This window comes from Poecilia reticulata, chromosome 5 (genome assembly GCF_904066995.2).
Source record: "Poecilia reticulata chromosome 5, P_reticulata-male-v2, whole genome shotgun sequence".
NCBI lineage: Eukaryota > Metazoa > Chordata > Actinopteri > Cyprinodontiformes > Poeciliidae > Poecilia > Poecilia reticulata.
In genome coordinates this window covers 1577561-1605523 of record NC_088834.1, presented here as the reverse complement: position 1 = coordinate 1605523, position 27963 = coordinate 1577561, and the positions used below count along the sequence as shown (strand labels likewise).

The window sequence follows — 27963 nt, the reverse complement described above, 5'->3', positions numbered from 1 at the left end:
TGTAAAAAAAAAAAAAAAAAAAAACTTGTTAAAAACTTGCTCTACAAGATGAAAAAGTGTCCATGCTTGGATTGAGGTTGGGGGCCACAAAATCACTCAGAGGGCTGCAAATGGCCCCTGGGCCGCACTTTGAACACCCTGTTGAAACCAACAGTTGGTCCTTATTTCCATGAAGAGGCGAAACGGTTCAGGAGGGAAACTGAACAGTATCTCAGAGCCAAAACGGCCGACTCAGTGAGTTTTCCTGCTGTGGAAGATAATAAAGAAGTAAAACGTTAACAGAAAGGTTCAGAAAACTCCTCTGAGTCTGAACGGTGCGGCAGGACGCAGACGGTCCTTCAGTTTTTGCTCTTCAGCTCAAAGCGGCTGTAAACCTGCTTCGTCTTCAGCTTGTTGTAGTGGTTGACCAGGTCCAGCTTGCTGTGGCCCAGCGTCATCCGCTTCTGGTCCTGGCGGCTCATGTGGCCCGGCGGAGACATCGGCGGCGGCGGGCTCTGCTGGCTCTCCGGCTCTGGCTGGGAGAGTTCTGGCCCGCCCCAGGGCGAGGAGTTCAGCGGGGACGGAGACCGCCGGAAGTTGAAGGTTTCCTTGTCTTTGGAGGAGAAGAGCAGCTTGTCGGACATCATGTTGAGGAACTGGCCGCTGGGCGTCCTCTGCTTCGGGGGCAGTTTGGGCTCGTTGACGGGCGACGGCGTCTGGATCTTAAGGTTCAGGTTTGTGTTTGGAGAACTTTGAAACAAGGTGGGCTTGTGGTCGTACAAACCCAACCCCTGAAATTTGGTGGAAGTGCCACCAATGTTTGCCCGCAAGAGTTCGGCTGAGCTGGGTTTGTTCCACTCGATGCCCGTTGGCTGGCCGTAGATCGGCAGTTGGCGGTCGGTGATCAGGTTGTGACCGGTTCCGCCGTTGGGAGAACCACGGACTCCCGGGCCTCCCACCCTCAGCCCACCGACTCTCCTCTCTGGGCTTTGCAGAGACGAGCCGGCGGGTTCCTTCTTGTCATGACCCTGAGTGACCTTGTAGACGTTGTTGGAGGTCATTCCCGGAGCAACCTTAACGCTGGAAACGCTGTTACTTGATTGGCTGCTGGAGTTTTCAGAGCAACTCCGGTCCCGTTGCCTGCAGGAGGAAAGACAGTCGGGATCAACAAGGAACAGAAACAGAGACGGTACCGGTACCGACCCGGTTCTTTAAAAACGGATACACTACCAGACCCGTCACAATAACTCATTTTGCCCAGACGTTATTGTGAAAAACGACAATATTGTTGTTTTGAGACCATTTTAAATGCATATAGTGCAAGAACACATTCTCAAAGATCAGCAAACTTTAAATTTTAAAAACTGGAACTGGAAGACAACTTAAATATCCAAAATAAATAAACAAAACAACAGAAATAAATAACATGAGTTATAAAAAAAGGTTTAACTGAGACCAAAACTCCAGGCTGAAAACTTTACCATCCAGTTTATGGTAGAAAGAGAGAAAAACGATAAATCATAAAACAGGTTTAGCTCCGCCCACTTTGGTGGAAAAGCTCAAACTTGGTCAGTTAGACTGGCGTAAAGCGACAGCCTCGTGCACAAATAAACTCAGATGAATTAGTTTGTTGACTTTTTGGAGAACTTTGAACCGAATGACCTGGTTTTTACATGACAAACCTGAACTGAGCAAAACGTGCCGTCATTAAACTCAGTCTGGGAACAACAGCTGTAAACGGATCACCAACATTTCAGCTCGGTCTTATGGACCCGGTCCTCCTGACATGTTAATGTTTCAACTCCTCTCTGGTACCATTAAGAAAGTCCAGCTATAACCCTGAGAACAGATTCTCGTTCCTGTTGCTACTCTGCAGAACCTGCTGCAGGCAGGGAGTGGCAGTGTGCAGAGAAAATGGAGGAACGAAGTCACAGCTTAGTGCTCGTTTACACTCCTAACTCTGTAATTAAACATTTAGACCAAATGGATCCTTCATTTCTCTCATGAAATTCTCATTCTGCCTTCTGGCAACTAAAACATGAGAGTTTGATGACATTAAAATATAGTTTATGTGAGCAAACAGAAGAGCAGAAAACGAAACTGTTGTGAATAAGGTGGTAAAGATGCAGCTTATACTGAGATGAAGCAGGAAGTTGTTCTGTTTAAGGTTTCCTTCCCGCTCGGTGTGAATCATCTGTACATTTTTCCGCTTCAGATTGTGGTTGGAATAATTAAACAGAATAAAAAAGCAGATCCCTGCAGATGAACAACAAGACCTGGTTCCCCTGGCTCCTTCTTCAGATCTAATGAAATTGGTGTCAAATGTTTGTGCAGCAAAAACCTTTTCTTTGTGCTGCTATCATTTTAAATATGTTAATAAAAATGTAATTAGATTTGGGTGATGTGGGGGGGCTGGCTGACCTTTAAACTTTCATTAATATCTTCAAAACAAAAGCAGCACAAACAGATATTTTTGCTGCACAATCAGAGTCAAGTCAGCTGACACCGATTCTGGAGGCTGGTTGACCTTTCATGACCTCTGGAAACATGTATTAATAAAACGATTCTCCTTGATGTATTTGATGGTGTTGGACACGTGGTTCCTACCTGTCGGAGTGCAGATCCAGACCCAGGGGCCCGCCGAGCCCCAGGCCTATCACAGGGGCCTGGTAGGTCTGGTACGACGGATAATAAGGCATCTCTTCGTCTTCTGGGTTGAACCTGTCGATGATCTGCGAGTCGGCGTACAGGCAGCGAAACTCCCGATCGAAGCTGTCGGTGATGAAACCTGAGAAATGCATCACCATGTTGCTGTGCACCTGCGCCGACAGCCAGGTGAAGCTGCAGGGAGAGACGACAGGAAGTCAGGATGTTTCATCACCTACAAGATGAAAACGTTTTCCTCAGATGACCTCAGGTAGGAGCGTCTGACTGCTTTGGTAACAAATCAGGGTTGGGTTCCGGCGTGAAGCCATTAACTCGGGTCGGTTCCATCAGGACTATAAAATTATACGTGCAGGAATGATAAAACGCACTGAGCATCCATCAGGTGTAAATGATCTCCCTCCACCTCCAGCTGATAACCAGAGTTAACCGTTTCCTGGCAGACGATGAGTCACGGCTGTGATTCATCGGTTCGTTCGGCGTCCAGCCGACCTTCATCTGGCTGGAGCAACGACAGCCGATTACATCCAGACACATTCACTCAACACTCAGATTTAAAACCTTCGATCTGGAAATTCGGTTCTGTTGCATCAGAATTAATCAAGATTTTGGATCTGATGTCATTATAATTCAGCCTGAAAGCATAAAGGTGATTAATGGAAAAGTGATTATGTAACTATTAAAACCACATCATCCCTGGTAGATATGAACAATTGTAAACTGAATACTGGTTATTGGTAAAATATATTGGAGAATTCCAAAAAAATTTATTACTTTTATCTTTTCAAATTGTTCATTTGCTTGAATTACAGGAAAAACTTTAGGTTTTAAACCAGAATAAAAATTATATAATTATAATAAATTAGAACAGAAAACAAGAATACATATTTTAAGAATTTTGAAATGATTAGCTTTTGATTTACGTTGAATCTTTAATAAAATAAAATGCAAAAAGGGCATTTTTCTCCAAAGAATACAGTTTAAAAAAAATAGAATCAGTTCATTTCTATTTGAATAAAAAAATACTGAATTATATGTACTTCAAGTTTTTAAAGAGAGCAATCAAAATCTCTAAAATAAATCAGATTAAAAAAGAAGTAGGGATAGTTAGCTATATAGCTAACTGCAGAAGCTAGCTATATGGCTAACAGCAGGAGCTAGCTAGCTAGCCAGACAGCTTCTTAGCCATGTAGCCATTTCTCTCTGTATTCGGAGAATTATGTCCCGCTTACAGCTGATTAAATAAATAAATGATGATGTAAAACATCATATTTGGGGAGTTTTTTATGTCTATAAAACCTTTTCCAGGCAGTTTTCCCTCTCAGTCGGCAGCATCCCTCTCATCTGTTAAACCAACCCTTCAGCTGGTTTCAGAAGCTTTATCTTCTTTATTATTGTTAGTCATAGGAAACAGCAGAAATCATTTTTTCCTCAGATGTGAATGTGAAAGTTGCTGAACTTGCTGGGCAGGAAAATAAACAGAGAAGTTGAGGAACCTGCTGAGCAGCGACTCGCCGTCCGCCATGACGGTTCCTCAGAAGGAACCGCCGCGACCATAAAACTCTTACATCGCTTCACTCTGCTGCTTTATCAACAGAGCCATAAACTTATAAAACAAGTTTGGCATAGTTATGATAAGACTTCCTGGAACATTTTATATAAGTTTCCAGTTAGCAGATTGGCTAATAAACATGTTGATGAATTACTAATGACGAATCTCAGGATTTTCCTTTTATTCTGCTTTTGTTCGCCTTGGGATCATAATCTGCATCTTTACCCAGGAAAAAAAAACATGCAGCAGATAAACATCAATCAGGCAAAACATTACGACCACCATTTTCTCGTTAACATGGCAGCTGTCCTGGCTTCGACAGATGAGCAGGAAGTTAATGTTAAGTCCTTAAAGTCAATAGCAGCAGAAAAATTGGCATGTAGTCGAAACTGATGTTACTGTAGTTTACAAACAAAATAACAAAGCATTTTGTGAAATAAAAACTGTAATTAATGGGGGGAACTACTACATTGTGCATTTATAAAACTAACTAAAACATACTGAAAATATAGATAAAATAACCTTTGTTTTTGTTTTTATTAATCTATTTATTATTAAACATTTAGAACTGATGCAAGTTGATGTCTAATTTGATGAGCTGCGGGTTGCAGGAAGCTCAGCTGGAGGAAGGTGTGGTGCAGATGAGACCTGACTGAAATGTTTTCAACAGTTTGTTGTCTTCATTCCAGAGTCAGCAGAGCAGCTGATCCGACCCGACCCGACCCGACCCACACCTGCAGCCAGTGAACCGGTTCCTGAACAGAAACGGTTCTGAGTAGTTCCGAATCGTTAACGGTTCCCGTAACGTGTGAGGTTTCCGCGCTCCGTGTTTTGCTTTAGAAAATATCCAAAATGGCGTCACGGCAGGAACGCTGCACGAAATGTTTATATTTCACACATTTCCTCCTTTTATAGCAATAAAACTACCGACAGGAACCAACAAAAACAAAAAGATTCAACAAACATCCACCGTTAATCTACAGCTTTAAACCTTTTGGTAAATATTCTCACACATTTTCAGAGACAAAACCTCATGAAAAGCACTAATAGTTTCATTTTTAACTCAGTAATTTTACTCATTTTTCCCCCACTGATTATTAGTGATTGGTCTCATTAGTAAAACAATCAATTTTCATCATGGGGCTGGTCATGTGACAGGGATGCAGCAAAGGATTGTGGGATGTTTCACTGAAGCAGAGACATTTTTATGATGTTAAAATGGAAGATAAATATTAATATTAGTGGATAAACCTCATAAATTACATAAACTTCACCATCTTAATAAAAACTGGTTTGTTTTATGAGTTGATTCTTTAAAAACAACTGAAGTTTCTGCTGCATTTAACATAAAAACAAAAAGTGACGTCTCCAAAGTTTGTTTCATTTAAAGAGGTTAATCTGAGCTTCAAAAAAACAATTTATGAGATTTATCAACTCATTTTGTTCAGTGAATTGCAATAAAAGGAGGAAATGCCTCCAACATCCTCAAACCGCTCAGCATGCAACCGATTTGAACGAGTGAGTTTGATCCGTTGCTTAGCAGTGGTGGTGAATCTCAAGGGGGTGGAGCTTAGAGCACAGGCATCCTGGTTACTGCATTAATGTTAGAGCCATTCTGCATGAATGATCCACATCTCACGCTAACAGTTACAATCATATTCAATAAATCTGAATATATTTTCTGACCAGGTTCGCTTATTACGCTAAAAACACAAAAACTGTGGATGTGCAGAAAGTTGCATTTCATGTTAAAATGTATGCAGAGGGATTCTTATTGATTAAGCAAGTTTTTATTTAGTTAGAATCAAAACAACATGGCGCATATTTTGAATTAAAAAGTTAATTTCCTAACTCAATGAGAATCGATAAAGAACCAATAAACTCTCATCGGTTCCTGTCTCGACCTGCAGCACCACAGATCCGTCGCCTTCAAACTCCAAGCAAACTTTCTGCTCCCTCATAGTGACAGCCTGGGGTTTTACAAGCTGTGGCAGGAGTTATAATTACACCATCAAGTACAAGCAGTAATGATCAACACTTCCTCTGAGCTGATCTGTGACAACAGCTTGGTAAAAACAAAGTCTCAGCTTCACGGCTATTTTACACTCAGACGCCCTCGGCATCGCTTCAGGGGACGTCGCTACGCACCGAGCCCGGATTGCACTCTAAAACCGAACCCGTTTCCTCACCGGGTCGCACAGTTTGTCCATGACAGGAAGTCAAGTCCTCACGATGTGAGCAGGAAAGTCTCTGCACACAACAAAAGAGACAATAACACAGTTTGGACGGACGCCTGGAGACAATGGAGCTCAGTCTGAGCTGAGGATGATGAGTAACTGACAGCAGAGCCGACACCACGTTTCTGCCTGGGAACATTCACAACGGCTCCTTTTAGAACCACAACTTCACGCAGAAACTTCATCTGAACCAAAAATACGCCACCGTCCAGGATTATGAGCGTCTTCAGAGAGCTTTATGGTGTTTTATGCTTAATGAGCTTAACGTGAAAGAAGCTCCGACTGAAAACGAAAAATCCAAACCGAGAAACGTTTCCCACAAACATTAGCTTATTTTGTGGAAAACCTGTAAGATCTGAGTTGCGTCACATATCAGCGTCTGTGAGAATCTGGACTACGACTTCTCCCTCTTTGTTTTTAACATAATTTAAACTGAAGGTTTGTATCCAGACCGTCGGAAAGGGAAAAAGTTTCAGCGCTTACGGTGCAGAGCCTGCTGCAGGCAGGGACTGCCAGACGAATTAAGTCACAGTTCAGCACATTCTGTCACGTCCAACGCTGCTCTGGAGGTAATTTTAGCTGAACTATCAGCGCAGACTTTGTCAGCTAACGTGTTTAAACAAACTGGATTTTAGAGGAGAGGAACACGACCTCGTTACGCTTCAACCAGCTAAAATTATCGACTTGGTTCGAAACCTTTAGCTCAACTTTCTAACAACTAAAACCTGAAAATGTCTGATCGTGAGCAACAGAAGAGGATGTCAGCTGGTTGCTAATGCTAGCTGACATGTTTTATTTTAAGGCTGTCATAAAATGAACTTGTTCAATATCCTGAACTTGGTTCAGGATATTTAGGTATGGAACTATGAACATGAACCAATTCAGTTTTAGTAACTGAACTCTGAGTGGGTTCTTGTTAAGTCTGGACCGGGACAAGATGGCTGCAGCTTTACCAGGTCACAACGACGACACTGAAGGTTGTTTCAGTTCATTTCATCCGTTTGCTTCATTTAAAGCAGAAGCATTTCAACCCTCAGAGTTTCACTCAGAGACGATCAGGAGGGGAAAACCGTGAGCTCAAACTGGATGACCGTTGCTCTCTCTTATCTCCAGCTGTAATTACAGGTGATACCGGGATATTTCTGGAACCGTTTCAACCACCAGCAGCTTCAGGAGAACGGCTCTGCTGCACAACGTCGGCTTTATCAGCCTCGCCACAAGAATTTGCAAACTCATCTGAGGCTTCCTGTGTGTCAGTGCGGCTCATCAGCGAGATGCAAAGCAGACGTCAGGCTGCAGGACGGAGCAGCTCCAGACAAACTTTCCTGTTTTCCTGCTAAAAATGGAGGGCTGACTGATAACCGGTGTGATTGTTCCTAAATCTCATGTTTATTTGTTGCCATAGAGACTAAAGGCAACTGGAAAAAGTTCTGGGTGTAAACAGAGCAGCTGACCTGTAGGAGCCGGCGATGACCTCCTCGCAGTCGATGATCATGAACTTCTCCAGGACCTGACCGGTGAACTTCTTCCCGCCTCTGGTGCAGTACGTGTCGCCGCAGACGCTGCGAACCCGCATGTTCTGCACAAACCAACACACGGACGTAAAATAATGGCTCTCAGCGTAAAAACAGGACAACAAGATCAACCAGAGAGGCAGCGTTTATGGAGTTTGGAAAGAAAGAAGCAGAGAACTGGAATGAAAAGCACAAAACTTCACCGGAATAGTGCAGCGCACTGGGATCAGGGGTGTGGATGATTTGTGGCCATCATTAGTTTTTTCAGAATAAACAGAACCAGAATAACTGAAAAGTTGTGTTGGGAAATCTTCCGCTTTTCTCCAGCAAATTTTTCATTTAGCGCTTTAGTGTTTTTGCCAACTTTGACGACACTTAGCTTCCACTAATTTATTTATTTATCCCAGATATAATCTAAAGCACCAATTTACTTGGCCGTTAGCAACCAAGTTAGCAAAACCCAAAACGGAGACCATGAGTGAAAGGCCGGCTCCAAAAGAATCACTTCCTGAACGCAGCTGCGTTTGACCAATCTGGGTTCAGGAGAGCGGTCGCAACCACCAGGTGCCGACCCGTTTCACTCACATTCAGGTGAGAGTTCTGAATGTCCAGCGCCGCACACATGTCCGTGAAGTAGCTCAGGTTCTTCTCGTCCAGCAGGATGTAGACGGGGACTCGCCGCTTGTTGGACGCCTCCATCAGGTCACACATCAGGTCCACGTCGGTGAAGATGTCCATCACCACGGCGATGACCTGTAGAGACAGCGGGAGTCAGCCGTGGTTTCGGATGGTGCCGGTCCTGATCCGGACCTCAGAGGTTTCCTTCACAGAAAACTCCAGAGAGAGATTAACTTTCAACTTCAGATCGTTTTTACTCAGTTTCAGACAAAAAACTGAGCAGAGGAAAGTTTTAACGTTGAGCTGGAGTATCATCGCTCTTATCACTACAATATTTACAATAATAATAACAATAATAATAATATCAGCACAATGTTTGCAGAAATCCATCTTATTTACTGTAAAGCACGGTGGTGGAGGGTTGATGATCTGGATCTGCTCTGACAGATGAATCTTGGTCCAAACTGGGTAAATATTCAACTTCCTGCTTTCATGACCCAAATTATTCCAACTTTTACAACAAATCTTCCCTCAGATAAAAAAACCCGTTTTATTCTGTAAAGAGACGAGAATCTGAATCACCAGGTTTCCAACTTTATTACTCACCAAACTAAATATCAGCAGAGCGTTTATAAAACAATCTGCAAATGAAGCTGCAGCCAGTGTTTCATTAGAACCTGTTTATCGTTTCTGAGCTCCTAAATTCAAGGGAAATATATTTGGATATTATGAAGGAACATGTCGTTATAACCTGATGAGCCGGTTTCTGGGCCCCCAGGGGCCAAACCGCTCCGCTGTGGGGAAAACAGTTTCCATGGAGCACAGCTCGGATGACAGCGTCAGCAACCAGTCAACCACCAGTCAGCAACCAGTCAACCAGTCAACAGTTTCCATGGAGCACAGCTCGGATGACAGCGTCAGCAACCAGTCACCAGTCAGCAACCAGTCAACCACCAGTCAGCAACCAGTCAACCACCAGTCAGCAACCAGTCAACCACCAGTCAGCAACCAGTCAACCACCAGTCAGCAACCAGTCAACCACCAGTCAGCAACCAGTTAACCAGTCAACAGTTTCCATGGAGCACAGCTCAGATGACAGCGTCAACAACCAGTCAGCAACCAGTCAACCAGTCAACAGTTTCCATGGAGAACAGCTCGGATGACAGCGTCAATAACCAGTCAACAACCAGTCAACAAGTCAACAACCAGTCAACCACCAGTCAACAACCAGTCAACCACCAGTCAACAACCAGTCAACCACCAGTCAACAATCAGTCAACCAGTCAGCAACCAGTCAACCAGAACCACAATCAGTTCCTCTGAGAAACGACCAACCAGGAGATTATCGATCGTTTCTGATCACCTGGAGGCAGAAGATTTATTCTCCCTTCCATCAGAACCAGCAGGCTGAATATTTCACTTCCTGGAGGATTTTCCTCCTTTACCCCCCCCCTCCCCCTCCCACACCCCCACCCCCCACTCCCACTCCCACCTCTGCTTTGTTATTTCCTTCAGACCCAGAAAACAAAGAGAGAGGAAACGGCCTGAAGCGGCCAGAGAGCCGACAGGAACCAACAAAAACAAAAAGATTCAACAAACATCCACCGTTAATCTACAGCTTTAAACCTTTTGGTAAATATTCTCACATTTTCAGAGACAAAACCTCATGAAAAGCACTAATAGTTTCATTTTTAACTCAGTAATATTTTATTTTACCCAGTTTTCCCCCACTGATTATTAGTGATTGGTCTCATAAGTAAAACAATCGACTTTCATCATGGGGCTGGTCACATGACAGGGATGCAGCAAAGGATTGTGGGATGTTTCACTGAAGCAGAGACATTTTTATGATGTTAAAATGGAAGATAAATATTAATATTAGTGGATAAACCTCATAAATTACATAAACTTCACCATATTAATAAAAACTGGTTTGTTTTATGAGTTGATTCTTTAAAAACAACTGAAGTTTCTGCTGCATTTAACATAAAAACAAAAAGTGACGTCTCCAAAGTTTGTGTTTCATTTAAAGAGGTTAATCTGAGCTTCAAAAAAAACAATTTATGAGATTTATCAACTCATTTTGTTCAGTGAATTGCAGAAGAAAAATGTGTCGTGGAAACAAATCTTTATTTCCGAGCAGCAGTGAACGCAACACGATTTCAAGCATAAAGGAGGTGAAAACCTTTAAAATCTTTTCTGCTTTAAGCTTTAACAGGGAAACATTGTTATGTTTTAAAAGGCGTCAGGAAAGCGTCAAACCAATCCTGGTTTAGTGTTTAAACTCTTCTACAGTCGTTGAAATAAACATCATGACCTGAGACCGACCTGAAGCCAGCTTCCTACTGCAGCTGAACGTCTCAGAAGAGGTCAAAGTTCATTTATTGTCTGAAAAAGCAGCGAAGATACTCAGTTTGAAGGATTTCTGCACATGAACCTCCTTTGCTTACGGATGCAGGAAGAGGAAGTGACTAACACAGCGTCTGCGAGCGGAGCAGCTGACCAGGCTGATCTGGGACCAGCTCACAACTCCAGACAGAGACCAGTCAGGGAGGTTAAAGGTCACACAGAAACACGACCTGAACACCACCGAGTCACCGGCGTCTGACTCAGGTTCTGGGTTTACTAACACAGCTTTAACCTGCAAGTTCAACCCGTAAAACCAGCTGCTGGGAGATCCAGACACGCAAGGCGGCTGCAAACGGAGAAGCTAGCTTCAGGAACGTGACCTTTGACCTGCAGAAGGAACTTCAGACGCAGGAAAACAACAAAGATGGATTTCAAAGCACAAATTAGCCTTAAAATCCTTCAGGTAGTTTATAAAACACAAAACTCGTTAAACATCTGCTGGAAGGTATCAACCTTCCAGAACTCTCCGACCAAACACGGAGAGGCAGCATTCAGCTTCTATGCATCACAGATCTGGAACAAACTTCTATAAAACTGCAAACAAGCTGAAACACCTTTAAATCTGGACTGAAGACCAGCTGGTGCTGCTTTTGATTCATAATCAATCAATGGAAAATTGAACAACATTTTTTATGAGCATTGATGATTTTTTGATGGTATTTGACGAAATGTAAAGTTTGTTTTTAAATTGGTGACTGCGTTTTTATTTTTGTGTTTTTACAACAAAAAGCACTTTGAATCAATTTCCTTGTTGCTGAAATGTGAGACACAAATAAACTTTATTGATTAAAACTAAAAAAAAAAACTTCAAAAACGCAAGAAAACTGAAAAGATCTAAAATAAACAAAAGCTTTTTCAGACAGAAACCAACATCAAGTTCAACCTCCTGAGTGTTTCTCCAGGTCAGTTTGGACTGAGGTCATTGATCCGGGCTCAGCTGCTGGCCTCTGGTTCAGGACCCAATAAGAGCTGAACCAACATGGCAACAGGTGGGGGCAGGGCCGGCCGGCCCGGGCCTGTCGGCTCTGGAGACGAATTAACGCAGCCAGCTGGAGGAAACAGAGTTTCCTCTGGCAGCATGTCTACCTGCGCCGCGACGTCATCAGACCGGAGAGCTTATCTAGAAGCGCCGCTCTACATAGACTCTATATTTGCAGCTCTGCGGCCGTCAGAGACTCTGGACGCAACAGAACTGAAACCATCTGTGACCCACTGGTCTGCAAACACAACGCAGCGCAAACACAGCATTTTGGGCTGAGCAACAGCCTCAGAGAGAGAGAGAGAGAGAGAGAGGGGGGGGGGGAACATTTGAATTGGAAATGAAGAGAGTCTGTTTTCACTGGAAGAGTGCAGACTGGTTCTGGTTCTGGTTCTGGTTCTAACCTGGGTCAGGAAATCTGCCCACCTGAAGCCGAATCCATCATCGGATTAGATTAAACTACGGATCATTAATCAGAGATAATCTCTCAGATCTGCAGCTGATTAAATTATTGATCCACTTTTATGTCACAGCATATATGGAGGAACAATACTGACATAATTAAAGATTAAAGCAGAAATACGGGTGCTTTGTTTTTCATTTTCCTTAAAACGCATGTTTAAGGAAAACACAGAAAATATGCAAGCATTTCTTGATGAAAACATTTTGATGAAAAGAAAATACAAACTACATACATTTCTGCATTTATCTATAGGCTATATCTGTATGCCAGTGTTTAAGTTATGGACAGGATTAAACGGGTTTTCGCTCCTATTGCTTTTCAAACAGAGACGTAGTTTTAAGCTTATTATTCTGTTCTTGGTTATGCGTGAACGTATTTTCTCTGTCATACTGATGACTTATTGTTTTTAAAAACCTGTTTGAAATTGAAAAAATAAAAAAAATGGATTTATTTAATGCTGTTATTGATACTATGCTGTGTTTTTGTAACTAACTGTTTTAGGGATAAAGGATCTCAATAGGGTTCGATCCACAGATGGAAACCAAAACTTTACTCAAATATCAGCAGAACTACTTCTACATATTTTTACTCAGGTTAAAGTAAACAGTAGCATCCAATAAATAACTCCAGTAAGAGTAAAAAAAAGTATTTGGTAAAAAGTACTCAAGTACTGAGTAACAGATCAAATTATCAATCATTTAAAAATAACATTATCAGATGGACCAATATATGAAGTTTAGTGTAAAATTTGGTATTTTAAGGACAAAATGACAATAATTCATGTAAATAACAGAAAATAACAATATTAGGCTTAAAACTTATGAAAGTTTAATAAAAACTGCAGGAGTGTCTGGTGACTCAAGTAAAAAGTAGTAAAAATACTGATAAAGGAACATTTCTTACAAAAAGTTACTCGAGTAAATTTCATTGAGTAAATGTAAATAGTTAAGCCGGATCTCCTCACCTTCTTGGCCTTGTTGATCATGGACCGGATCAGGTCCTTGATGTTGTGAGTTTTGTCCCTCTGGAAGTAGATCTGGGTCTCCGACGGTCCGAACCGCACCGGGGTCTCGGGCCAGCCCAGCTCCAGCATCGGCGGCTCGTCGTCGGACATCATGGGGAAGTAAGTCCCGGAGGTCAGCTCGGACACGGCGTCCGCGTCCCCGTCGTCCCGGTCGCCGCTGTCGGAGTCGGAGGTCTTGCTGGCGGCATGCTGGCTGATGTAGCGGATCTCCAGCGGCGACAGGAAGTTGAGCTCCCGCTCCTCGGCCAGGACCCGCCGGTACTCCTTCTCCCCGTGCTCCAGCAGCGCGTCCGTGGCCAGCCGCGCCGCCTCGTTGTGGCTCAGCTCCAGCTTGGAGCCCTCCCTCCACGGGTTCTTCACCTCCTCCAGCCGGGAAGCGAGCTTCCCCAGCGGCTTCCTGCCGCCGGGGGCCGGCCGCAGGCCCTCGGAGCTGATCATGGTGCTGCCGGACTGGGAGACTATCGACCTGGAACCTGGAACTAGTCGCTGCTGCGCTGGGAGTCCTGAAGCATCGCCGCTATTTTTAAAGCAGAAAGCGGATTAAATCTGATCAATAATCCGCACCGACCTGCCTCCAGATTAAAGAGAGTAAAAGACAGTTTGGTTCTGTTCGGGGCGCTGAAATGGTCCCGGCTTCTCTGGTTCCCGGCCCTGTCCGTCAGGATGTCGCCTCTCCGAGCCGCGGCCGCTTCTTCTGCGCGGTGTTGTGTTGCAGCAGCCGGGGGTCAGGTGTGTGTCTTCTGCTCACCTGTTGCAGTCTGTCCTCTCATTGGCTGCTCCGCCATCAGGCTCCTCCCCCTCCGACCGTTACCAAGCCAACCAGCTCACAACAAGTAGCCCACGTCTGGTCAGAGATTTCAAAATAAAGCTGCTGGTGATTAAAAAAATAAAAATAAACAAAAACTAAAAGCCATAATGGGTGAAAATGAAGCAAATATCGAAGAAAATACTAATTTTACTTCATGTAAACTGTCAGAGTGTTTTTATTTCTCGTCATTCCCAGTTTATTTGAATTTAAATGTTCAAATAAATCCGAGGTAATCTAAAGAGTTTGACATATTTAATCAATTAAAAGTCAAAAGAAGTCGTCCAAGAAATTACTCAATTAACATCTGACTTAATATTTAAAAATTACGTAATCAGACTGAAAAAAATTAAAATTAAGTTTGAATTCTGGTATTTAACTAATAAAAACAATACAAATAAAAACATATTCACAAGAAGTAATTTTCTAAATATTTTTTTCAACATATACATTTTTAAATTAATCCCACAGCAGGTAATTAGTATACAGCAGGTGATAAAACAGGGTAAAGTACTTCCTGTGATTAATTCATATAGTTTTCTGTATTATCTTGATCCCCAAACGGCTCATCAGGAAATAATTAATCAGAACAACAAAGCTGCTGTTGAAACAAGATGTCTCACTCTGATTTTAACTGTTGGTCTGTTCCTGGTGGTTTTATGGTAAAAACATGTTGATTCTTTATTCTGTGAAGCTGCTATCAGTGGATAAACAAATATTATTCAACAAAAGTCAAAAGTATGGTGTAGTTAAACTGCTGTCCTTAATTCCAAAATAATTACTCAAGTATGTGTAACAGAGTAAATGTAACAAGTTACACCTCGGGGAGAGCATTTTTATTCGATGTTATTTTGTTGTTTTATGTCATATTTCAGTTAATTTCACACATTTTCATCAGCCTGTTTCTGGTTTTGCAGGTTTTTATTCCTATTTTGTCATCATCCAGACGGAATAGTTGGTGCTTTATTAGTTATTTAACATAACTTTGTAGTGAATCGTGTAATTTTGTGTTACGTTTTTCTCTTCATGTCACTTTGTTTAGTCTTTTAATGTATTCAACCATCAGTTTGTGCTGCAGAAAGCAGAGCTAGTGATGTATGACTCAAACCTTTTGTGGTGTCATCTTTTTGTTTTGGGGTTTTGTGTGGAAATCCTCTGACTACCTGTTGCACATCTTAGTAGAAAACCACAAATAGATCTGTTTGGGAAGTTACTTTGTGTTTCTACTATAACTATGGCACAGATATTAATATGTTGTGTAGCTAAATAATCACAGTGATGCTTTTCAGTTGTCATCCGACACCAGAACTGGGCCGGAACCAAATTCTTCCTTTTTAATTGGAAGCGATGCCAGAAGACTCAACCCATCCCTGGAATGAAGGATGGCATTCCTTTGTCCTTCTGCAGAAATTTCCGTAGATGCGTCAGCCATTGATGAAGAAATGTTCATCTTCTTCCTCTTGGCAGCAGAACCCCCCCGAGGTTACAGTGTCCGTAATCGGGCCTGAACATCCGGGATCGGGTCAGGTGTGACGGTGTGTTTACCAGCAGGGAGGTGCAGGTGACCGAATCAAACACCTCTCCCTGACATCATCCTCCCTGCTCTGTTTGAATAGGTAAAGCAGAGTGTGATTTCCATGCAGCGTCCGGGTCACGAGTCAGAACGGCCGGGCGGGTCAGCTGACGTTAGCTGTGAGGTCCGGCTGGGAAACTGGGCCAGTCAGAAGCTGGTTATACTGGAACCATCATGGATCCTCATTCAATCAATTTGAGTTTCCTTCTCTGACTCCTCACACCAAACATCAACTGTACTCAGGATTATTCAGGATCTGCTCTTATTGAGATGTAAAATGTGTTTTTCTAAACATCTTAATGAATAAACTTTATTGTTTATATTTTAACCAATTGAACGATCATAAACATCAGCGGCCATTTTGATCCAGTCTTCTTTTCAATGTTGCAGACTTTTGTTTCAGCTCACCTGAAGGTCCTTCCACAATCAGGTTGAGGTTTGGACTTTGACTAGACCTTTGCTTTAACTCATTCTTGTCTTTGTCTCCACCTCCACTCATTAATGCTTATGTGATGGTTCTGTCCATCATGGTTCTGTTCCTCTTGGTTCTGTGCATCATGGTTCTGTTCCTCTTGGTTCTGTTCCTCTTGGTTCTGTCCATCATGGTTCTGTTCCTCTTGGTTCTGTGCATCATGGTTCTGTTCCTCTTGGTTCTGTCCGTCATGGTTCTGTCCATCATGGTTCTGTTCCTCTTGGTTCTGTCCATCATGGTTCTGTTCCTCTTGGTTCTGTCCATCATGGTTCTGTTCCTCTTGGTTCTGTTCCTCTTGGTTCTGTCCATCATGGTTCTGTTCCTCTTGGTTCTGTCCATCATGGTTCTGTTCCTCTTGGTTCTGTTCCTCTTGGTTCTGTTCCTCTTGGTTCTGTTCCTCTTGGTTCTGTCCATCATGGTTCTGTTCCTCTTGGTTCTGTCCATCATGGTTCTGTTCCTCTTGGTTCTGTTCCTCTTGGTTCTGTTCCTCTTGGTTCTGTCCATCATGGTTCTGTTCCTCTTGGTTCTGTCCATCATGGTTCTGTTCCTCTTGGTTCTGTTCCTCTTGGTTCTGTCCATCATGGTTCTGTCCATCTTGGTTCTGTCCATCATGGTTCTGTTCCTCTTGGTTCTGTCCATCATGGTTCTGTCCATCTTGGTTCTGTCCATCATGGTTCTGTCCATCATGGTTCTGTCCATCATGGTTCTGTCCATCTTGGTTCTGTCCATCATGGTTCTGTCCATCATGGTTCTGTTCCTCTTGGTTCTGTCCATCATGGTTCTGTTCCTCTTGGTTCTGTTCCTCTTGGTTCTGTCCATCATGGTTCTGTTCCTCTTGGTTCTGTCCATCATGGTTCTGTTCCTCTTGGTTCTGTCCATCATGGTTCTGTTCCTCTTGGTTCTGTCCATCTTGGTTCTGTTCGTCTTGGTTCTGTGCATCATGGTTCTGTTCCTCTTGGTTCTGTGCATCATGGTTCTGTTCCTCTTGGTTCTGTCCGTCATGGTTCTGTCCATCATGGTTCTGTTCCTCTTGGTTCTGTCCGTCATGGTTCTGTCCATCATGGTTCTGTTCCTCATGGTTCTGTCCGTCATGGTTCTGTCTGTCATGGTTCTGTCTGTCTCCCTTCACAGGTGGTTGGGCAGCAGTATGTGTCGTTCCATTTTGGCTTCATGTTAACAAAACCCTACAAATAAACAATTCATTTCCTCTTTTGAATGAAATAAACGTTAATTCAGGGTCTGTCCAGTTAGATTACTAAATTAGTTGATGATTATTTCAGTAATCAGGTTAATCATGTTAATCTGACTAATTGCCTGAGCCGTATTGAAGAGAATGTTGTTATTCCTGGAACCAGTGAGGATTGTCACAGCTTTCATCTCCATCCAGTCTGTAAAATCCAAGATGGCGGACCTGGGATTGGAACCACCCAGGACTTCCTCCCTGTTCATCTTGGTCACATGCTAGAGGAGAGTCGGTCGCCATGACGATGGAAACGGGTCACAGGTCTTAATGTTCTGATGGAACCAGTAAGAGAACCACAACGGCATGATGGGAAACGCCTGGTTTCTGCTCCGGACCCAGCAGAGGTGGACTGGATGAACTGGATCCCAGTCACCGAAACAGAGATGAGGATTAAATCCAGCTGACTGCCTGGCTGAGAGGCACAAAGGCAGAGATTAGCTTCAGGTTAGCTTCAGATTAGCTTCAGATTAGCTTCAAGTTCAGATGGAAAACATGTAGAAAAACATCCATCATTCTTAATATTAGGCATCAGTTGCTTATCTCCATATTGATCTTTTATGATTATAGATTATAGATATGGATATAGTCATCCTCTCTGTATAACCAACCAGCAGATGGTTTTCATTTCATCCAGCTGAACCCGGTGAATTTAACTCCACATGTTAACGTTTGTCCATTTCCTTCTTTCTGCCTCATTAAAACAGCAAATCTGATTTTAGTTTTTACAATTTCCAGGATTATTCAGTTAAAGTTGAATGTGATCGGCTCCGAAAAAGAGATTAAAATGTTTTAGCAACGTTTATTCAATCGTCATGGTTACAGACACAAAATTAGAGAAGTTTAGTTGAAAACATTTATTCCTCAAATTTAGATTCTTTGTGAATAAATGGTGTTAAACTAAAAGACTATGAGATTTTACTGAAATAAAGTTAAAAATACCTGAAGACTTTCACCTCGTCTTTACTGGAGATGCTCCAGTTCAATATTAATATTTTTATTGGGAATAATTCAGTTAAGATTCATAAAGGCAGATCTATTCAGTCTATTTCTATGCTTTATTATTTATTTTTGCATTATGTTTATAATTCCTAATTGCACGTTGATCATTTGAAAGAAGGTTGTTACAGTTTATGTTTACACGTTTGACCAAGTCGACCTATTGTTTTAGTTTATTTTACATTGGCTTAAAAAATAAAAGTCGTTTTTAAACGTTTGACTGAGCTGCTGAAGATATTCTTGTTTTTAAGTGAGCTGTACTGGTGCAGAGTTATAATACAAATAAGTTCATAATTCAGCACATTTATCTGTGTTTAACAGAAACGTTTTAAATAAATTCATCTGTTTTTATCGAATCTGCCGATAACAAACCTCAGAAATTGCATCTAATGCATCCCTAATCTTTACTTGTTTGTACCGTGTTTGGATTTGCATAATAAGAAGAGCAACCTGAAGCAGCAGCCGCGTTTTTCCGCCTTTCATCCAGCAGCCCGGGTATTTCAGGCAGCAGAACTTGAGCTGCATTAATAAACTCGATGATGGACGTGTTGATGATCCTCAGAGCTTTGTGAGAAGCGGCCGCGCCCAGCAGAACCGGTCCGACCCGCTGGCTGAGGAAACGCTGACACATCACTTTTCAGTCATTAGTTCAAATTGATCCACGTTTATTTATGTAACCAGAAGTTACCAGGAAATTCACCAGCCAGAAACAAAAACATTCAGTTCAAATCTGAGCGTTTGATCTATGATGAAGATGATTTATTATGAATAAGTTCAGCTAATATATGATAATTAAAGCCAATCAGAGACAGTAATTGTTCTGAACACGCAAGTTATGACAGAGAAACTCTTATAAAACCAACATAAAACCTGTTTATGTGCATCAGAGGGAAACGATGTGACTCATAACTGCATCCGATTATTTTCATCCCAAGAGTTAAATATTTATTACATTACATTGATTTAACTGCTTCTAACATAAACTTAAAGAAACAAACGAAATAAGAAAAAACAGTTTGTTTAATAAAACTAAAGGTCAAATCTTAACAACTGCTCTGCAATTAGAGGGATTCATGTGTGGAATATTGAAACTGTGTTTTTCACTCTGTAAATAAAAACTAAATGATAAAAATCAATTGCTAAACTAATACAATAAAGCTTGATAATGATTGTTTACTTTCTTTTATGAGTTTGTCTCCTTGGAGGTTTGTTATAGAAAAATATAGGAACAAATGGACAGTTTTGATTTTGATATTATTCCATGTATTAAAAAGTTAATAAGTTTATACTTTATCCCGACCTTCCAGAGTTACTCCAAGCTTTTCCTGGACCTGGAAAACGTTGCAGTCATGAATTTAAATTAGTTGTTGAAGATGGTTGATGATGGTTTTAGAAAACAAACCTTAACATCCACATTTCATGTCTGTGATTCAGTCAGTTTGTGATGCTTCTGAACTGCTTTTCCTTATTCTCCTTTATTCTTCCTTATTCTCCTTTATTCTCCTTTATTCTCCTTTATTCTCCTGTCACTTCATCTAGAAATCAAAACTGCAGGATTTTCCTGCGTCAGCATGTTTTCACTCTGCAGAAACAGCTGCAGGCAAACGAGGCCGGAACAGGAGAGACGTTCAGCTGAGAACCAGAGAGAAATTATTTGATTTGTGCATCTGTGCAGAAACCACAGACATTTTACACTCAACACAGCCCCCGCCGCCCCTCCATCTTCTCTGTACGGAATGCCTGAAATGTCAAAACAGAACAGAAAATGTTTTCTGTGGGGGAAACAATTCCTTTATTTTTGGTCCACTGTTGCTGATTGTTTGGGACACTGTGCAGTTGGACTGATTCTTGGTTATATCTTTCATGCTTTGCTATCTTGCTGTGGCGCGTAACCATAGCAACGGGGAGGTTACAACAAGGCGCTGATTAACATTGGGAAAGCTGAAATAATGCCAAAGCCCTGAGAGCTTTCCTGCTAAAGTCTTCAACATCTAGAATAACTCTTTGAAGAATTTGAATTAATACGAGTTACATTTAATTTCCCTTTGAGATCAATAAAATATTTTAATTGAATTAAATTAAAGAAAATGTTGAAAAAGTGTCACCATGTTGTGAGTTTGTTATGAGGCAGATCATCTGAATAAATTCAAGCTTCTCTACCTTCTCCCAGTGCTAACTAGAAACAACCAATCAGAGCCAGGAGGCGGGTCTTAGCGCCGTCAATCACTCATTCCCGTTCCGCTCCCTTTTCTCTGTGCTACAGTACATAGTTAGCATAGCCATCGATGATGGCAGATAAAACAGTTTTCCTGTAATTATGAGTTGTTTCTCAGCCATTAGTATATTTAGCAGCAAACATGAGGGTGATTGACAGCATTAAGTCCCTCCCCCCAGCTGTGATTGGTTAATTTTGGTGTATTTCTTCAGATGACAATAGTAGCTCAGGGAGAAGGTGATGAAGATCAGTTTGTTCATAGATCATCAGTTTCTGTCAAATGAGGTGACAGTTTTAACAAATATGTAAAAAAACATTTTTTAAGTAAAAATGACATACTGCAGTATTAAAAAGTAAATAATAAAATAATAAGCTCTGCACATGCTCATGCTGTCCTCTCTGTTTAAACCTTCACCTCTGACCCCGAGTCTGAATCAAGGTCAAAGTTTTCACCTCCACATTAATAATTCACTTCAGCAGATATTACTCTTCATCCTGAGGAAGAGTTGTTGCTGTTTGACCTGGGCTTCTGTTTAAAAATGAAACAGACCATTTAATCGGCTGTGTGTGTGTGTGTGTGTGTGTGTGTGTGTGTGTGTGTGTGTGTGTGTGTGTGTGTGTGTGTGTGTGTGTGTGTGTGTGTGTGTGTGTGTGTGTGTGACCTGCATACGCCTTCAGTAAACAACCCGTCACCATGCGTGAAGTCATGAAGGTGAAGACAGATGTTGTGTTGGATGTGGAACAGCACAAACATCAGCTGATCTGCAGCAGGTCAACATTAGGAAGACAGATCTTAGGAATTATATAATATTTTATTCCTAAAAACAATTATAGACTGTAAAACTTTTATTATGAAAATATTTGAGAGCCTAATCCTACGCTACTGTTAGTGAATGTTTTGCTGTTTTGTGCTGATGTTGCAGAAAGTCTTTGCTCGTGTTCCTGGTGTCATATTTTGAATCTGTAATATTTATTATTGTAGAAAAACTCATGAAGTCTGTCTACGTGGCCATTCTCTCAAAATGTCTTGGGTTTCTACAGGATTTAAAAGTCAATTTTACTGGAACTCCTGACAAACCACAAGCAAAATGGTCGTCCCTCCACCAAACTTTACCCTTACAATAGCCTTTATTACCAGGTTTCACTGAGATTACAAATTATTTTTCATCTTCATTTATGAATTTTGACATGTTGACACATCAGGCTCAAGCTGCACACATGATTCAGACCTTCAGCTGAAAATGTTCAAGATTTAGAAAAATGTGAATCTTGAGTTTTTTACCTGGTAAAAATCCTCCACATCAGAATGAATCCTTTCCAAAGCAGGTCAGATGTAAACGGCAGAACACGGAGTCAGTTTTCATTTTCACTTTTTTAATTTTTTCGATAGTTTTTCATGTTTTTCAGTAAATTGTTGCCTTAGTAGTGAATAACTGCATATAAAATTCTTTTTTTTTCTGTCTACAACAGTAAAATAATGTGTTTCTGAGGAGCACAAAGGATTTTTCTGCAGATTCAGTCCAACGTCAGGGCATAAAGTGGATTAAAGGTTAAAGGTCATGACTCTGAACTAGTATGGAAGGATGGAAGGAGAAAGTCTCTTGTTTCTAGAAACAAAATGGCGGCAGCTCATCTGGATGAAATTCTGGGACAAACATCTACTAAACACGGTGGTGGAGGTATGGTGATTTGGGCTTTTGTTTAATGAACTATGGCCTCTTTCAGTCCATCTGAGTCCAAACCGGGTCAAAAATCCCAAACACAGATCTGCTGCAACTGTCTAGTCAAAGTCCAAACCTCAACCTGATAGAAATAATTCACCAAAACAAAATATGGTTCAGTTTGCTTCAGGAAAATGAGTTTTATTTAAAGTACTGTGATCTTCAGGAGTTTTAAATAAAGGCTGAATAAAAACCAAAACGTTGTTTAGAGAGAAAACAGAACCTAAATGAACTGAAAGACCTTCCACTGCTGCTGAAATAGAAACAATGTGATATTTATTTTTTCCACACAGACAGACTTTGACTCATACGGTCTGATAAACCATTAGAGCTTCAGCTGTGAGTCTTTCTGTCAAGCTGCCTGGTTATTAAGGATCCAGAAGACAAACGTAAAAAAAGACAAATAATCTGATCCTGAACAGGAAAGAAGATGTGAGATTTTCCCACAAAATGTTGTGAATTTGTGTTGAGACGGGTTTGTGTGTCTCTGAGGACGGCAGCAGCAGACAGACTTTCACAGGGTTTGTCCACCCACAGTTTCAACACTCGGACAGAACGGCATTGATGGTGTGAAGCCGGCTGGCAGATAAAGGTCCCAGCTCATGACGGAGAGAGAGAAACCGCACCATTGTTCCGCCTCACACAAGAACAGGACTCACCAAAAGGCTGAAATTAAAATAATCACTACAACCCGTCCAGTGTCAGAACCTTCGGTCTGGAAAACGGACCTTCAGCGCCTCAATGAGACCTTTGTTGATGTTCTGAAGCTCAACAGATTGACTCAGTTTGCATCAGAATCTCACAGGAAATGTCAGCAACTGCAGTTTTTATTATTCTGCTGCTCCATAAAGATGGACTGAACGATAGAGACCAGAAACAGAACTGCAGTTTGGACCGGTGAAGGAACAGAACCAACTCAAATAAGTTATATTTACTAATAACCTCCATACGTCTCAACCTCTATGTCACTATTTTATTTATATACCCTAATTCATGAATGAAGAGTAGAAAGCAAACAGGTCCAGTCCGTTCCCAGCAGTACCAGTACCAGAACTGTCCAGTCACCTCAGTAAAAACGAATCCCAGCTCTTTGAATCGAGTCGTTCGCTCTGCAGCAGTGATTCCTCCCTGGCAAGAATCTGGTGACGGTGGAGAGGAATGACTTACTTTAATAGAACCAGAACCAGAACCAGAACCAGACTGACTTGGTTCAGAGAGGACAGGAGACTGAAATGGAAGCAGATTTTCTCCTGAACATTTAGGCCGGATTCCCCCAGGCCTGTTCAGTCGGCTTTAATCTAAAAGATAAGTCTGGTCTGTTAGGTGTGAACGCTAATCGACCTCTGACCTCTGGTTCTCCAAATCTCCGTCTGGGCTTGGTTTGAATGTGAACGCCAAGCGAACCAGAGACCGCTCCAATAGCAGGAAGTGTACAGGGCACAGGGCATTCTGGGTAATTCCAACCAAAGCTAACATGGTAGCCTAGCGCTAGCAGCAGAAATGGCTCCTGGTCTTTAGCCTAAAGAGAAATCCTCCAACCGCTAAAATCCTCCATCTTATTTCCAATCTGGTGAAGAAGGAAGTTGCTCTCAGTGTCTTCAGAGGTTTTTGTGTCGTTTCCTTCAGTGGTTCTTGGTGCAGCGCCCCCACAGGCCAGGAGGGCAACAGGCTGGTTTGACTCAGATGAGAGAGAAAGAGAAGCACAGCAGCTGGAGGTGGAGCAGATGATGGAGTTCTGGTTCCAGTAGAACCGGGTCGACCGGACCATCAGGTGTAAAAATATCCTGATCTGATGGATGTCAGGTGAAAATCCCTTCATGCCTCAATGGTTCCATGACAGAAACATCAATATGTTATATATACGGACTGTTTTTGTGTATTTTTACCTGAAATATCAGGTCCAGGACTGTCAGTTCTGTACAAATAAAGTTTTTTTACATGGGAACTAATGCAGAATGTTGTGAGGAACTAAAGCAGCAAACAACGTTCTATAGGGAAACTTTAAAAAGTGACACGAGAACCAAATCGAGAGGACTCCCAGTGATCACTGAACTCTAGTGTTTGGAAACATGAAGGTTTTCCTCATGCAGCCAAAATGGAGAAAGAAAAGTGAACCGAACCAGAACTTTATGTCAGAATCTTCCAACAGCAGTAACAAATGCACACCACACTTTTCAGATTTTCTTTACAAATTTGTATCCCCATTGATAATTTTTCCTCCACGTCATAATTATATTTCACTTTGTTAGTTTGTCACACTAAATCAGAATATAATTATAGTTCTCTGTTAATGTTTAATTTTACTTAATTTATATTTATGATACAAAAACATTTTATTTTCTCTGAGATTTTTATCTCAGATAATTATTATTGAATTATTATTGAATTTCTTCAAAGATAGTTTCTGTTACATTATTTATGAAAACACAGATTTCATAGAGTGGATGAAGATCCATGTTTAAATAATTAAATCATAAAGGAGAAATGTTCACTGTGATTTTGACGTTGGTACAAAGTGGGCATTATTTATGGTATAACATTTTGTAAAAGTTATTTTATAATCATATATTCCAGTAAAAATACATTTTTAAAATTCCCTGGTATAAATAACTGAAGATGTCAGGTTACTATATATTTTATAATCTGCAATTTAAAAGCTAAAAGCAGGAAACACATTTTTTTGAGTAATTCTTACTGATTATAATTAAAATTAGCTTTAAAATTTACATTTAGCATCTCTAATTTTAAACAAACTGGATCCTTTAAGGTATTTTTTATTATATTCTGTTTTAGGAACAACCATTTTGACAAAAACAATCATTTAATTTATTTATTGGTCACAATGCGACACATTTTATTAATTTTATTTGAGTCTTTTAAGGTTCTGACCCGCTGAGCCTCCTGACGGTTTGACCTCTTGGTGACCCAGAAGCCACAGCGTCACCGGGGATCCTGCTCATCAGGCCTGGTTATGACCCAGTTCTGGTCCCGGAGCACATTTAGATCCGATGAAGCTTTTCTACAAAGTGAAAGCATCAGGTAGGAACTGAGCTTAAAAACACAAAGTTCCTGTTGTACAGAACCGGGTCGTACAGACGACATGGTTCTGTACAGACCCGGTCGTCTTCTGAGGGGAAAAGAAGGAAAAGTTGCAATCAAGAAGCAGCAAAATGGTTTAATTGAATCTCAAATGGTAAAAATGATAACATCCATATTTTATTATTTCTTCATTAGATGAAGGCGAGTTTTCTAAGTGTTGAGGTCAAACAAAGAGACACATTAACCTCGTCTCTGTGCTTTAAAAGGGTCAAATAATAAAAAAAAACTCTGGAGCATCTGCAGAGCCTCACCGCTGGAGGATTGGGATTTTATTTTCTGAAAGTTTCTGCTCTAAAATCAAATTAGTGTCATTTTATTTCCAGATTAAAAGTGCTTTAAATCTAAATTACTTCAAACCATCCTTTCAGTGGGTTGTGGCGCCCCCTGCTGGATAAAGATGGAACAGTTTTTCACGTTAGAGGAGAGTCTCTCCACCTGAAAATGAAAATGTTAGGAAACTGAAGTTTTCACCACATGTTTCTGTCCTGTGGTCAGAAACCCAAATATCTCAGATTTACTTCTAAAACAGAATAAATCACAGTCTGTGTTTCCACTCATGTCAAAGCAGAAAGTGAATTTAAAACACATGAAAACAGTTTCTGGATCCAATCTTAAGCAGAAAGTAATTTAATGTCTGGTTGATAATTTACTGTTTGGAACTTAAATTTATCTGCTTGTTGCTGAAACTGATTGTTTTCTGAACAACATGTCAAACAGGAATAAACCAGAATGCAAGGTGGTGAGGAAAACTTCCTGCTTTGACAGAAGCTTTAAAGATTAATATCAAGCTTCAAACTGTAAATGTTTAATCTTTAAATGATTAAATCAATAAACAACAAGTAGTCTTGTGGTTCTTGCTTGTAAATATGAAGGATGGTGTTGAAGTAACTGAGGGACAAAGAATCCATGTTTGGAGGAAGAGGAGTCCAACTGTTCTGGAATAAAAAAGCAAGAATTTAACAACGGCAGCACTGAGAACAGTTTCATCTACTGTCTTTATTACAGGTTCTGTTCTGATCTGAGAAAAATGAAACCTGTTAATCAGTGAGTTTTATAATAGCAGCTCAAAGGTTGAATTCTGGACTTTGGAATGAAACACAACCTCAATCAGAAGTGAACCAAAGCAGGAATCAGTTTCTGATCGTTGGTTCCTGCAGAGAGTCGATCAGATTCACCTTCAGGCCAAACCAGCAGCTTCCACTGACTGAGTCCAGCTGCAGGAGGGAAAAGTGGAAACCTCCAACTCTGCTGCTTCAAGCTGCTCACACTGAAGGTGAGTTGGACCAAAACACTCAGAGTCACTTTGAGGGAAGTTAGTAGAGGAGGGAGGGAGCCGAGACTGACTGGACCTTCTGTGTTTTCAGCTTCACTCAGAGACAAAATGGATGTCCACTGTCCAGTCTGTCGAAGGGTCTTTACGGATCCGGTTCGTCTGTCGTGTGGCCACAACTTCTGTCGGGAATGTCTGAGGAACTTGTGGAGACAGAACCCAGCAAGAGAGTGTCCAGTTTGTAGAAGGAAATCATCAAAGGAATATCCACCCATGAACTTTGCTCTGAGGATCATGTGTGAGAATTACTTAGAGCCGATAGTTCGGCGCGAAAGCAGGAGTCGTAAGTGCGTGGTGAGTTAACAGAGTCTGTTGAGAGGAGAGGACGTATGTCTGCAGTCTTCAGGCTCCTCTGGTTCTGGACCCAAACACGGCTGGGTCAAAACTCTTCCTGTCTGAAGATCTGACCGGTGGGACGTTTGGAGAGGAACAGCAGCTTCCTGATAACCCAGAGAGGTTTGATTGTTTGTCGGTTCAGTTCTGAGGGTTTTAACTCAGGGATCCACAGCTGGGATGTTGTAGACAGTGAAGACTGGATCCTTGGCATGTTGGCAGAGTCTGTCCAGCGGAAGAAATTCCTAAAGGATGGATGGTTGGGTGTCGCCTTCTCTGATACTCAGCAGTTTGCCCACCAGCTCCTTTCAGTTCTCTCGGTCCAGAAAAAGATCCAGAGGATCAGAGTGAATCTGGACAATGACGGAGGAAAGCTGTCGTTCTTCGATCTGGACACTAACACACACATTCACACCCTCACACACACCTTCGCTGACAGGATGTTTCCTCTCTTCACCACTGAGGACAAAATAAAAATCCTGCCAATGAAAATCTCAGAGCTCTGATGTTTGAAGAACACAAACTACAAATAAACCGTATTGATCAGATTGAAACTGAAGATGATCTGACTGATCATCTGGGGCTTTATATCCGTTTTATGATTTGATTATTTGAGTCTGGAAACAATTTGTGTTGCAAACACTGTAGAGTATGATCCGTTTTTAGTTATGAATCTGTTGCACCAGAATGTTTTCACTGCGACACTCAAACTTTTCTAAATCACTATTAAAAGTTCT

At 41.4% G+C, this 27963-nt stretch overlaps 1 protein-coding gene across 1 annotated transcript; it reads right to left on the bottom strand.

Annotated features, from left to right (window-relative positions):
* Window positions 1-2: 2 nt before the first annotated feature.
* Window positions 3-14273, bottom strand: fam83c (family with sequence similarity 83 member C). The gene is made up of 5 exons (XM_008408262.3): window positions 13380-14273; window positions 8532-8699; window positions 7887-8011; window positions 2587-2820; window positions 3-1119 (listed from the first exon to the last, which is right to left on the bottom strand). Exons 1-5 carry the CDS (start codon window positions 13875-13877, stop codon window positions 339-341), a joined length of 1806 nt encoding a protein of 601 aa, XP_008406484.2. The 5' UTR covers window positions 13878-14273; the 3' UTR covers window positions 3-338.
* Between the last annotated feature and the right edge of the window lie 13690 nt (window positions 14274-27963).